Here is a 14,103-nt window from a genome sequence, read left to right as displayed (position 1 = left end):
GAAAAATATGTACATAATATTGATATTCTACATACATGATAGTATTAGATAACTATACTGCACGTTAAAAAAAACAGACTAAACACTCCCAACACTGAGATTTTTCTTTTTAGATTTCTAACACTTTTTTTACATGCAGTTTGTCTGCTGAGGAATGATGCAGGAATAGTTAGTTTATGACAAAGTCATATCAATATTATTTCCTGCAGATGATCAAATATCCAATAAATTGAATTATGAGTAGTGCAAAAGTGAATAAAATGTTTGAACAATTGCAATTACCACACATTCAGAACTTGGTTCTATTATTGTTTTTATTGTCATCAATCAAACCAGGTCATCAATACATACAATTCATGTTCGCAATAAATAATATTCACCCACTGACTTTCACTTATAAAATAGTTAGAGCTAAGAAAAAAGAAAAAAACAGTGATTACACAATTGGACATTGAGTTACAATGCAATTTGTACTACTAAAATACACTTTTGCATATTTCTGTACATTTATCTGCAAAGACAGTGAGGCTTGAAAAGAAAAGTGGTTAATTTAATCAGTTTAAGTGTTAGTGTGCTGTTACAATATTTAACAGTAAACATTTTCTTTCTCTTCATATTAATCTCTTTGATAGTTTGAACACCAGTAGCTGAACAGCCCTTGTGCTTGAACTGAATTAAAGTGAAAGAATTAGTCTAAGATCATGTGAAGAACTGAACACAGTTAAAGAGAAATAAACAGAATGTGAAGGAGCTGCACAGAGGGACAGATCAGGCCAGCGTTTAAAAAACATGTGGGTACATTCATGTACAAATCAAAAATGTGTTCTTTTATTTTTACAGAGAAATTAAAGGGAAGTTTGCTAGGATTTTTTTTTTTGTGTGTATTTTTAGTTACATGGGAGACACGATTGTACAAAATAGTTTGAATCATTCCGCTTGTACACACTGTCACCATTTAAAGCTTTGACAAAAAGTCACTGAATTATTTGCATTACAAATTCCGATCAGTTTATATTAAGCAACGACAGCTTTTACAGATGCACATAAATAAAATTCAGAATAAATACAAATCAGTTTTATTAACAGGCATAATATTAAACTCAATTTCAAGTTTATTCCTGGTAGCAGTTTTCTTATGCCACTCAGTTGTTAGTTGCTTCCATAAATCACCTCATGTGGAGTTAAACGTTTTGTAGTCCTGCTCTAAATGTTTCACAAATTAAGTTTATGAAGCGTTTTTCCCCATGTTGGATAATAAACAGATCTATTAAAATCGCATACAGATCTTTTTAAAATCTTCTTCTCATAAGAGTCAGAGTCAAATAAAATCCAGAGACAATGAAAAACACTCATTAGATTTCAAATGAAAGCTTATTAACAATGACCTAAAAAAGAAACAAAACAAAAACCCTACTGATTTTGCTGAAAACGTAAAAAAAAGCTGGACTTATGTACAAATTCTATAATGAATTACAAGAGCTAAGTCTGTGTTTATTTTTTTTTCTATATTATACTTATTAAAATAAAAGACAAAAATATAAGACTGTGTGTGTGATAACAGTAACTTCCTTTAAAGGGTTTGTGAAATAATTAATTACATCCTAAAGTAGTCTGCTTCTACCAAAAGACCTGAAAAACAAAATAAAATCAGGAAAAGCATCCCACCCTATAAAACTAGGGTTCCTAATTCACCTTGAAATGGATCTGAACCTAAGTCATATTTCTTTGCCTGGATGATCTAAACGTATTGAGAGATCTTTTTTATGCTTAGTAACTGTATTTACATAAGCTGCACGAGTCACAGAGGAAACCTTTACAAAGTTGCATCATCGTGATTACGATGGGTTTTAGATTAAGTCTGAGAACTCAGCCCAGCCAAACAAAAACATGTTATTTATTCTCAGGTTTAAGTGAGTTAAGCTCTCAGGGCCATTGTAAGGACAAGACTTTCTTACTTAACAACCATCACAGAACTGACTACCATTCAACAGGAGGAGGTCATTACTTAACAGATCATTCCTCTTTACAATTACACACATTCTTAAGGTCCCACATCATCAGTAACAGCTTATAATTGAATCAAAATCACAGTTTCTATCCCCCTGACTGACAAAGAGGTGAGCTTTCTTGGTCTAACAAGATTATATATACAGCAGTGTCTGTTATGGGAAGGTAAAATGTTGTCAAAGTACATCATAATCAAAGCAATCTCACTGAATGCATTTGAAAGTATGCAAAAATCTTACTTCACATTGGAGTTTAAATCAATAGTAAATGGTAAGTCTTACCAAAGTCTTAGAAAAAACTGCTCAAACAAAGCGCTGTTTGATTCCATCATTGGCAAAAATGTCTTCTACAAAACTATTGCACATAAAAATACCCTCTCTTAAGAACAATCGCAACAACCTTACCACCCAGAAAACCATGTGCAAACTAGTTTAACATTGGAACTCAGTATAAAACTAACAATAAAACTTGCCAAAATATGCGAAAGCATTATTGCAATAAGAATCAGCATAATTATTGAGGTTATAAAAAAAAAAAACGCACACACACAACAATGCATATGTGCTACAGGAGTAAATATGGGCAGTCATTAGAAAAATATTCATGATTTCCACTCTCCATCAACAGAAAGAAAACTGTCTTAAAAAGCCCAAATGACAGGAGACAGATGTTGCTTGCAGATGTTAGTCTTTGTACTGAAGTGAAACTGTACAGACGTGTTTCTCTCCTCACACGTTTTAGTGGTGCATAAAACCAACAAGGCGGCTCTCACTGCACAGACTCTGTTTTACGTGTAGAAACTACACTTGCTCAACATACAGCAAGTATAGACATGATGGTGAGAAAGGCGTCTCTTTTCTCTTTGTTGCCAGGGCGGGTTGAGTGCAGCACAGTGAAATCAGCTGGATTAGTAAAGAACGGATCAGGCAGGTGAGAGGAATACGCTGCAGACAATTCACAGGTCCCTTGTGGAAAAATACATTTTTTGACAAAACAGCTTCATATATTTTTTTTCTTTTTTTGAAGATGCTTTTAAGACTTGATTACAAGCATCTCTTTGTTGGAGAGAGAATCTATGGGAAAAGTGCTTTTTTTTGTTAAAATAGATGCGGCTCATTAAAAGCCACCACTGCTGTGTTCGATTGGCAGGTCGTTGAGAAACTGATGCATTACTCCTGCCCAAATCCTTCAGTTTCCTCTATGGCAAACACGAGTTTCTCCTTCAGCTGCTCATAGCTCTTATAGGGAGGGAGGTCCAGACGATTAAAGCTAAATGAAAAGAAAAGTGAAATTTCACAGAAAGCATTTAGATCTAATCTTTAATTAACAACATTTTTTGTTTGGTTTTTGTTGATATAGTAATGAATCACAATGGGGCAAGCTGAAAAATAAACACCTTGGCATATAAACATTTTATAAATTTAAATAGAAAATCAAATGAGTGATTCAGTGACACACAACTAAACAAAATCTGATTCTGAATCTACAACCAATTTACTTAAGATCAAACCAAATACCATCAGCTGAAGGACCTAAAAACGGTAGAGGAACTGGTCTTACCACGTGTGGCTTCGTGGAAGCCAGTTTTCTTTGCCCACTTTCTCGATGCAAAACTTCTGTGGGCCATTGCTTCCTGTATTCATCAGACACGAGGTAACAAAAAAAACATGAGGTAGACGTTATGGTATTTCACAATAAAACACTGCGTACGGTATGAGTGAGTGCTTACCCATCAAATCAGCAAACCCCCCCACAGGAAGGCGACAGGTTCCTGTGACAAACTGCAGGAGTCTCATTCTTTTTTCATTGTCCATCTCTTTTACAAACTGCCAACAGAACGATTCTGTTAATATCAGTAAGACATTTCCTAACGAAAGTAGTGATATCCATGATGTGCAACCAATAAAACACATACACATTCAAACATTTTTTCATTTGAAACAAAACTGCGTGGTCATCTTTCTGCTGAGCAGCCATCTTACTCCAGTTAATTACGAAAATGTGAAAAATAACTGAATATCATCACGTTTTCCAGCCACTTCATCACATCTATGTACACTTATTTTAATAAATGTCATCAGTCTAAACATAAATAAGTCTTTGGATTCACTTTTTGCTATTTTTCTCCCCTCTGGAGTATTTTCTTGTAGATTTTTAATTATTTGAATCGGTAGTCAACAAACTATTAAGAATAATATTAGTAAAACATTTTATGTGTTTAATACAAACCTGCCAGAACCAAAGGATCTGCTTGCTGCTCCGGGCGTAATGTCTATAGATTGTGTTTCTCTGCCAGTCCACCAGGTCTATCTCTTGCATCCCACAAAGCATCACCTATAAAAGGTCAAATACAGTCTAGCCTCAATGCTGACACACAAAAAAATAAAAATAAAACCTTCCAGCTTTTTCAAAGACTGTAAAGATAAAATCTAGTCACATGTGTACCTCCAGTTCCTTGGCATCAAAGTACTGAAGGTACTGCTGTGGAAGAACTTCATTGAAGCCCTCAAAGAACGCTTGTGTCTGCTCCTCCACGCCTCTCGAGAGTCTCCACTCTGCCACCAACCTGCACACAGAAAGAGAGAAATAAAGACAACCCCGTGACATTAACATTACATTCTAGGAGAATGTCGAAATAGTTCAACATCAGTAATTGGTAAGAAGTAGCAGAAAACTCAGATGTACCTGATGTATTCCTCCTTATTTTCCTCAGTTACTTGGATGTTTCCTCCGTCTGGTTTCAGCTCGTGAGTAGTGACCTCCCCAAGGATCTCCTTGTCGACTGAGAAGAACATCTCCAGTCCACACTCTTCTATATTATTATCCCTACAAGCCACAGAAACTCACTGTCAGTATCAAGTTAATTCAAATACTGTTGAAGATCACAAACTGACTATGAAAATGCTAAGTACTCCCAGCACAACATCTTTTTAAATGCACATGCCCATGAGCTACCTACTTGATCCAAATGAGAGAATTATAAAACTCAGGATCTATGGACTCCAAGTCTTTTAGAGCCAGTGGTTTGTTTAGAATACGCTTGTAGAAAGGCAGCGAGAAACCCGTGTCAATGAATTTGCCGTGGAACAAGGCCTAGAAAAGAAAAAACACAGACGTGTAAGAAAAGTGACGCAATCATAAAACGGCAAGCCACAACAGGATAAAATATTTTTATAATACATCAGAGAGATAGCAATAAAAATGTCTGGGAAGTAATTAAATTTAGACAATTTATTTTCCTCAGACTGCAGGCATTTCCATTGGCAGTTTTATTGTTCCTGGTAATTTCAGTTTTTAGGTTCTATTAAATATTAATTGAAGCACGAGATCATTATGCATTTTCCCACGCTAACATTTTTCAAACTAGCAGGCCAAAGTAATCAGAACAACAAATTTTGTTCAAAAAACAAATAGCACAGGTACCATGGCAATGAAGCGGCCTATAAACTTGAAGTATTTGAGATGATCGGGGTTGATGTAGGACGCTGGGTTGATCTGAAGACAGTAGTTGTCCTTGCCAGCATACTCAAACAAACAATACATGGGATTCAGCACTTCATGAGAAAGCAAGAAGAACCACTCTCTGAAAGAAATGAAACTGCATGTAAGTGCAAGTGGTGGAAGGAGTCATAAGTGAATGAATAAGGTGACAAAATATCTTGATGTTCAGGATGACCAAGAGGAACCATAAACTGGTATGCTGTTATTTTTATAACAGGATTTGCTTTTCATGAGACTAGGGTGTTGTCAAAAAAAAAATCTTCGATTGGGAGCAACACACACCCCACGAGTCACAGAGCTGGACACACCTGCACACACAAAAAGAAAAGAAATTACCTGGCCACACCTCCGTAGTCCAGACCCTCTTCTTCTGGAAATATAATCCATAGTCTCCGCCTTAGATCTTGAGGGTGGAAACTCATGATCTTTGAAAGCAAACCAAGAATTAAATGAGTTACACAACACATGCACTTAAAACAAGATGTCATTGTTCAGCCTAGAAACAAAGAGCAACACTTTAACTGGAATACCTGCTGAAACGAATCCTCAAACAATGTTTTCCTGGAGACAGTAATCTTGATATGCTGAGGCATCGACAATTGCTAAAAGGAAAGCAACATGAAAAATGAACAATGACTTTGGGACAGAACTGAGTATGCTGTACCTCTATGTGCAGAAGTAATAGAACGAGAATAGAATGGCAACACATTGTCACATACAAAGCTAAAAGCTTGTTTTGAGGCGTAGAAAGGAGCATACCTGACACCAGAACCTGAAGTATTGCACTTTGGCTTTAAAATCCCTGACATAGGTTATCTGTGGGCCATTCTCGCTGTGCAAAAGATAAACAAATAATTAACATTTTCAAAAATGTTTGAAACGAGTGACGATCAGCAAAAGGGTGCAGTTTAACTTACAGAGAGGACTTTCCTGTGCGTGGATCAATGTAGGTCGTTGTTCTCCGGTTGTGATCGACAAAGTAAGGAATCCCGTCCACAGTGAACCTCATCTCCCAGCCTTCTGGCAGAGGTTTGTCATTCAGCAGCCTGGGCACAACAACAACAACAAAAAAGACAAACGTGAATATACAGTGCAAGAAACCAACATCAATAACAATTAGTGATATGTGTAGAAAAATACTGAACTTAAAACCAGGACCAGGGAAGATTAAAAATTATGTTAATGACCTCAAAATATAAAAACAGTTCTTCTTTAAACTGACAGATAATCAATAGTCAGGAGCTCTTTTTTCTTTGTGCCCATAACCTTCTAGTACAAAAACAAACAACAACAAAAAACCTTTTTATGTAGATCGTTTAGTGATAATTATTTCATATATTGTCATACTTTTATGTATGCATGTATTTATTTATTCGTTTTAATTACAAATACTATAGCACTACGAGAAAAAAATACTTTATATTTAAAAAGGTTTATAAAAGTTAAATGTCTATCTCAGAACCTTGAGTCATCAAAGGGTCACTTTTCACCCAAAACGGAGCAAAACACTGGCAACTGATGCTTTTTGAGGACAATGAACCGAATCTGCAGGTGTGTCAGGTGAGGCCACATTTATGAAACACACAGAAAGGAATGCCCTCACCCTTGTGTCCTCGGGTCCTCCCACTGTGTCGTCCGAGTCGGGTGATGAACAAAATATACTCGACCGTTGGTGTCTGTTCTCTTCTCTAAAGTAGAACAGAAGGCATTTATTGTATATCCGTGACAATCAACTGCTGTGCACTTTTACTATCATCATACATGTACCTTTCATGTAAGGTGTGAACACTTGTACTAAACATTATATTTACCCCAGCCGTGTGGAAGAGGTCCCAGCGGGTCAAACTCTTTAGTAGCTGTAGCTGCAAAATGATCCTGGAGCTGAACAGAAGACAGAACAAAAAATAAATCTGTATTAAAGCCACAAATCTGTGGCAGAAGTCAAATTTAAATACAACCTTATCTGACCCAACTGTTCCTATTAGTTCGAATACGGTAAAGTTTTGTTCTACCATATGGCTTTCAAAAATCTAGCCAAAAATATACTTGACTTGTTCTCAATAAACAGAAATATCTGCTAAAAAAAAAAAGGTAGCTTTTAGCTCCGTATCTAACGTAGCACACTGCTTAGACTCATGCTTGCAGTCCTATCAGAGGCTCTCAGCCTGTAACTTGGTGTTGCAGCATCACTGTTAAAAAACTAACTATAGGGTTTAGGTTAGGTAAGGAAAGCTAAGTGACAATTCTTACCCCGTAAATGAACCTCTGGTTAAACTGCTGCATTGCTCCCTGGAGCTGGCTGCGCTGGTGCTGCCATTCTTCATAGTTACGCACCGACTCCTGTGTGGGTCGTTGCCACGTTGTAGTTCGTGTTATGTGGTCAACATAATAAACTCTACCCATGGGGTCCACTCTTCGCTCCCACCTGCAAGAAAGAAAAAGAAAAAAAGTGAAAAGAAGGGGGAGCTGAGTCGATGAAGAGCATGCAAATTTAAAAAATAATAATAAACTTAGAACGCTAACTTTGTAGTAATGGTGCACAATATGACAGAGCAAAATAAAGAGCTTGTCAATGTTTGATGTATAAAATATGATGGAATTATTGGTACCCTGTAGGCAGAGGCTCAGGCCTGTCCCATGTTGTCCTTTTCTCAATGTGGTCCACATAATACACCCGTCCATTCTGGTCGACTCTCTGCTCCCATCTATAAAGGCAGTGCAAAGAGAAAATATCAAACAGATTCTGATGGATTTTATCAGTAAGAAATAATCAATTTTGAAGACCTAGAAGACACAAGTTCTAATATAGTCATATTTATAACAGCAAGAGGGAGCGTTTACAGAGCTTTAGGTACAATAAAATTGTATTATTTTATTTAAAAAAGCCAATTCACAACAAATCACCTTAGCTCATTACACAAAAAAGAACAAATGTACTTCCGTGCTTACATATTTATTCTAATTTAATCAAGTTTAACTCAATAAATTCAGGTTAAATATTGTCGTAATTAAAAATAGTCAATTGCTCTTTACCCTGGTGGCAAGGGGCCAGTGTTAACCGGAGTGATTCTGGGAGCTGCTGTAGCTGGAGCCGCTGTTATAGCGCCACCTGGTTTGGGACCACTTGTCGTCTGAGAGGAAGAGGCTGTTGCTGCTCGTGCACCCGATTCATCCAGCTGGTCCTGACACCCGCTTGCTGATGCCCGAGAGGAGCCATCAGAAGCTGGAGCTTCACTCAGCTCACTGGGGGAAGAACTACTGGAGGAGGCTGGCAGCAGGAGTGAGAAGAAGAGGCAGAGATGAGAAGAGTTTAGTCTGAATGAATCTGTGGACTTTACTTGATCTGACTGCAGTCAGTACACACAGCCAGATAAGTCCCATTTTGTTTGTTGTGTATGCTGAGGATATATTCAGCTAATGAAACTTGTATGAAATCTCACACATCTCTTACTTGGTGACGATGCAGGTTTGTGGGGCATAGAAGGGGGAGGTCTGGCAGGTCTGGGAGGGCGTGATGTGTCAAAGCCCCCTGGAGACGGCGAGGTAGAACCTGTACCGCTGACAGTGAGACCGTTGGGAACAATAACCCACTCATCTGAGTCACTGGATGGAGACGTGTCCCTGCTTGATCTAAAGGTAATAGAACAAAATAATGTCAATTAAACATAAAAAACAAGCAAACAAACAAAAAACCCAGTAAATATATGTATTTTTTCTCTTTTACACATCGAGTTTAGATCTTAACATAAAAGCTTACGAGACCTGTTGCTGGCGTTGCCGTTTTGTTTTGCATTTCCATTCAGAAGAGCACCTAGAATAATAAAAAAAGTGTCATCATTTATGAAAATGTGACACGATTTATGTCAAATAATTCAAAGGGCCATTCCAAGCAGAGTGAGAAACTTTCCAAATGTCAATAAATTCAAAAGATAAACATTTTCTTAGAAGCACAAACTGAAGTTTTGTTTTAAGAAAATTATCATCTGTAGGAACGTGTAGGAAGAACATTTTACAGCTGAAAAATTAATTTCCAGCACTCCCTAGTGGCAAAAAGCATGTAAAGACAACTGTGCTATGGCTAAATACTGTCATACACACTAGTCAAAGTATGTGCAACATAGTAGGAATCATTTTAATTGGTTAACTGAGCTCAAAACAAAACACATATACATATACATGTATAAATTATTTTTTAAAGAAGTGTAGTACTGACAGTAAAAGTATTTTTAAAATAATGAAAATAAATTAAGGTTATTTCAGATTGTAGTTGCTGTTCCTTACTCTGTTCTCTCTCTGCTGAGCCAAAGGTTTCTGGATCGACCTGCATGCCGTCCAGACAGACTGACAAATCTCCCACAACCTCCTGAGGGTCTCTGTCAGAGCACAGCTGCAGTGTCTGCACCACCTCGCATACTTGGGAAGAGACCAAATATAATGTTAATCAAATGCTTTAAAACAAAAAAAACAAAAACAGTAACAATGAAAAAAAAATCGTCAGACTTAAAAAAAATACTGAATTTGTGTTAGTAAACAACAAACAATCTTCCTTTGGAAGGGCTTCCTTCCTGAATGAACGCAGTCATCTGATTTTTAAGGTCTGCTCGTTTTGTGGTTTTAAAGATGGCAAAGTCTGTAATTCTGTCAACTCAAATTACTTAAAGCACATGGAATAAAAATAGTGCTATTGTTCTGTGATGTCAAATCAAAAGCAAACAGTGGTAACTCATGTTTCGTGCGTGTTGACCAGATCAGCGAGAAGAGCTTTGAACTCACTTTGAGATCATAAAAAATGCATGAAACAAGGTACGATAAATACTGGTTGTTAGTCTTATCAAAGCCCAATAAATTAATTCCAGGATATAAACAGCCAGACGTGCACTCCTGCACAGTATAACAGGTGAGTACAGTGTTTACAGAGAGTTAAACATTTGCTTAATATACTGTGCAAGTCTTTAACCACGCCCTATTCTGCTTCCAAAATACATACATCGGCTGCTTAATTTCAGTCCAGTTTTTAAAACGTTCAGCGGGAATAATTAATAGTATTTTAGCACCAACAAGGTGATTTCCAGAAATGCTACGAAGCTAAAAACTTGGCATGCAGCAGATGATCAACTCAAGAATGCATCTCATAAGTTTACAAGAATACAGAAAGATGCAGAAAAATGAAAATAATAAGTTTTGTGCAATACAAGGTTATAATAACAAAAAACAACTCAAAATAAATATTAATGTAAACTCACATTTCAGGTCATTGGCTTTAAGGGTTTTACTAATGTCCAGAGTAGCCATCCCCAAAAGTATGTCTGCTTTTAGTGTTTGATGACTCCAAACACGAAAGATGAGCTCGCTGACTGGAGTCACAATTCTGTAGGAAAGACACAAGTACAAGACACAGTAAGAACCTGAAAAGTAATAAATTAGAATTTACCATTCTGAGTATTTTTATGACAATATTTGCCAATTTTATACATTATCACTTTGTGATGCAGTTACAGTGTTAATGCTAAGACATCACTTCTATACAAACATTACTTCTTACCATTTTTATTTTAATGCCATCTATAAAATATACTGATATGTTTAATATAGGTACATTTCTAACTTAACAGTTGTATCAGTTTAATGAATGAATGACTTGGTGTGTCCTGGTTTTTAGTTGATAGTATACATTTACTTAAGCATACAGATCATTTGTGAATTTAAACAACTTGGTAATTGTAATGGAAATTGTTTATTTGCTTCAAGGTTTTCATTGCTGGCTCAATCTAGTTGCCATAAAGAAAATGTCCAATTTTACATCTCTACATACTTGAACTTCTGAGATACAATCAAGTTGGCTTCACTCCATTTTAGTTTATTACACTAACTCATTACTATTATGATTAACAGTGATGGTTATTCTCCTAGAATTTACTTTACCTACTGAAAAACAAAGTGTATTATTACCCAATTCCTCAAAACTGATTTAGCTGTATATCAACTTCCTGTTTTCTGGTAAACAATGGTACTTACACTGTGATGGCCTGCTTCCATTTAGGACTGTGTGTGTTGTTGCACTTCTCAGTTCTCTTTGACTGGCCATCAACAGCTACCTCCACATACGGACTGGGACCAAACCAGTTCTTTTTGTTTTCCTTAAGCTTCGCTGAAAGCACTGGGGAGAGGAAAAGAACACGATGCATAAATGAACACATCTGAAATTTCCAGCTGCTGAAATAGAGAAAGATGTCTCAGCTTGACAGGACTATTAAATTAGGAGTATTTTTTTGAAACATTCACTAATTGTTACAGACAACCCCTCAGGCATTTTTTTCTTTCCTCCAACAAAGATTAGGCCTGTCACAATAACTGTGTTACTGACTAATTGAACAATAAATCTCAATAATTTAAGACTTGTGCATGGTTCCAAAGCATTTTGTCAGTGTCAAAGCAAAATGAAAAGATAAAAGAAACACAGCAAATGTTGAGACATGTTTTCCAGTCATTTGTGATTCCATAGTTTCATGTAGAAACATTCTGGTTTTGTGCTAAAAGTGAGAAGAGAGTCTAGTAACAATAACAAATCATTAACTCCTTTTTTGACCTTTTCTTGTGAAGTGCAATATCCATTTGTCTGATTTGATTTTATTAATGTGGATTAATTATGTTTTTTCTAGAAACTGGAATACTTTTTTGTTCTTGAATTGTTTCTAATATTGCTATTACAAATATATATTATTCTGACAGTGGCAAAACAATTAAATTAACATATTTTTAGTTTTTTTTCAATTACTTCTAGGACAATAGTTTATTTTCAAACATAGAGTAACCACGACGGTTCTAACATGAACTGTTTGACATCTCTGTGGCTGAAATCAAGCAGTTTGATTCACCAACGTCGTAACGTTTGTGTTTTCACAGACTTTCTTGACGAGGTTTCTAAATTAGTTCTAGAAATAACTTACCCGTGACTTGCAATTGGGCCTTCATGGTTCTTCCATAACACTAAGTTCCAGTTCGGCTATGAAGGGTTGACCTGTTGGTAGAGACAACAAATGTAAATAAGGGAGTCTGCCGTGCAGTTAACCTATTTAAGGTTAGGCTGCCACAGACCACACTACACTGGTAGATATAACATGACTTTACATGCAAAGGGTCCAAAAGGTGTAAGATGGAAATCTAAAGGAACAATATAAGAGACAGTTTCCAATATCTGGAGGCAGTGTTTTATGCACTGTAATAAATGCAACTTTTATGTTGTGAGATAACTATTTAAGGGTAACTTGGCTAATTACATAAACCTTAATTACCTGCCTGTATGCATGCATTTTAACATGCTGCATGTAGTCAAAGGGAATTGGAATTACCATTTAGCTCCGTGATGTAAATTGGACATCTAAATTGCCACCATGATGTGGATTTTAACCCTTAGACCTCAATGCCTCACAATACACGTTGATTTAATCTTTCAGCTATTTGTGGAATCGGTCGACTAGTTTCCATAACAGAAAATCCCATTATCAACTGAGCTACTGAGTTTCACTCAACCTACTTCAGTAACTGGATGTATTCTACAAGAGAGCGTGACCATGATGATATAACTTAGCAATAATATGCTGTCGTGGGTATAATCAAGTGTTTAAACAGAAGGCAACTGGACTTCTTGTCCAGTTGTTTTCTGTTTCACCAGCGTGTCAGACATCATCAAAAAAGTACAGAAGCGATTATGTTCTCTCATAGCTTGTTGGCCAGCGGGGGTGTTGACGTTTTCAAATATTTGCTTTTCGATGGGCTAAGAGTCTAGGATAACCATTTTCTGGTATTGCTAAGTTGTGCTACAAAACACAAATAATATGCCTTACTGTTAGTTTACGTTGATAAGTTTCACTGCCTGGTGCAACTTTGCTCTTCACCGACGTTCAGAGCGAGCAGTGACTAGCTAAGTACTCATTAACTCACGTTAAGTAATGCTAACAGACCCCGTCGACACTTTAAACGACAATGATTGTTCGGCTGACACTAATTATTTTAAATAAAACTAAATATCCATACCTGACAAGCGCAGGGGACAGAGAACCAGAGGGTCTACAGCCTCAGCAAGGTCTAGATTGTTGACAGGAATTAGCCATAAACCACACTCTGGTCCGCTAGCTTAAAGCGGTCCGGCTTTTCCGGTTCAGTTTTTTTCAAAATAAAACAACGTCGAAATAATAAAATAAAACATTGTTTCACTGCATGTGTCGTCTTAAACAGCAAATTGTTTTTTTTTGTTGTTGTCACAAACATGCATTCTTTTGATACGCGTGTTAAGAATAGACAACAGTCTTTATTTATGTTGCTTACTTTAATTTTTAGATTGGAAATTGTCTTAGTGTCATTGTACCTAAATGTCTTCCTTATACATGTGCATTGCGTATTAAGACTTTTATTTTGAAAACGTGGACGACGCTCAGTTACGACGTTAAGACGTTGTATTAAACAAAATAAAATACAGAATATAAACTGATAAATGATATCATGACTTGTCTTACAGTCTTATGACTTTTCATTGTTTTAATTTTTTGTTTTATTTTTTATTTTTTTATTAGAAAATAAACCCATGAAACCGTTTGA

General features: G+C 36.4%; 1 protein-coding gene across 1 annotated transcript; it reads right to left on the bottom strand.

Moving 5' to 3' along the window:
• Positions 1-296: 296 nt before the first annotated feature.
• Positions 297-13,654, bottom strand: itcha (itchy E3 ubiquitin protein ligase a). The gene is made up of 24 exons (XM_017408919.3): positions 13,543-13,654; positions 12,456-12,526; positions 11,524-11,665; positions 10,752-10,876; positions 9,790-9,921; positions 9,271-9,319; positions 8,960-9,138; positions 8,542-8,776; positions 8,118-8,213; positions 7,759-7,933; positions 7,320-7,389; positions 7,112-7,196; positions 6,426-6,554; positions 6,268-6,340; positions 6,039-6,110; positions 5,845-5,933; positions 5,431-5,590; positions 4,967-5,100; positions 4,693-4,833; positions 4,453-4,573; positions 4,237-4,341; positions 3,737-3,833; positions 3,568-3,640; positions 297-3,276 (listed from the first exon to the last, which is right to left on the bottom strand). The coding sequence occupies exons 2-24, from the start codon at positions 12,478-12,480 to the stop codon at positions 3,177-3,179; spliced, it is 2,607 nt and encodes an 868-aa protein (XP_017264408.1). The 5' UTR covers positions 12,481-12,526; positions 13,543-13,654; the 3' UTR covers positions 297-3,176.
• Positions 13,655-14,103: the final 449 nt, after the last annotated feature.

This window comes from Kryptolebias marmoratus, linkage group LG4 (genome assembly GCF_001649575.2).
Source record: "Kryptolebias marmoratus isolate JLee-2015 linkage group LG4, ASM164957v2, whole genome shotgun sequence".
Classification (NCBI taxonomy): Eukaryota; Metazoa; Chordata; class Actinopteri; order Cyprinodontiformes; family Rivulidae; genus Kryptolebias; species Kryptolebias marmoratus.
Note: the sequence above shows the minus strand (reverse complement) of the source record. Positions and strands in the feature narration are given on the sequence as shown.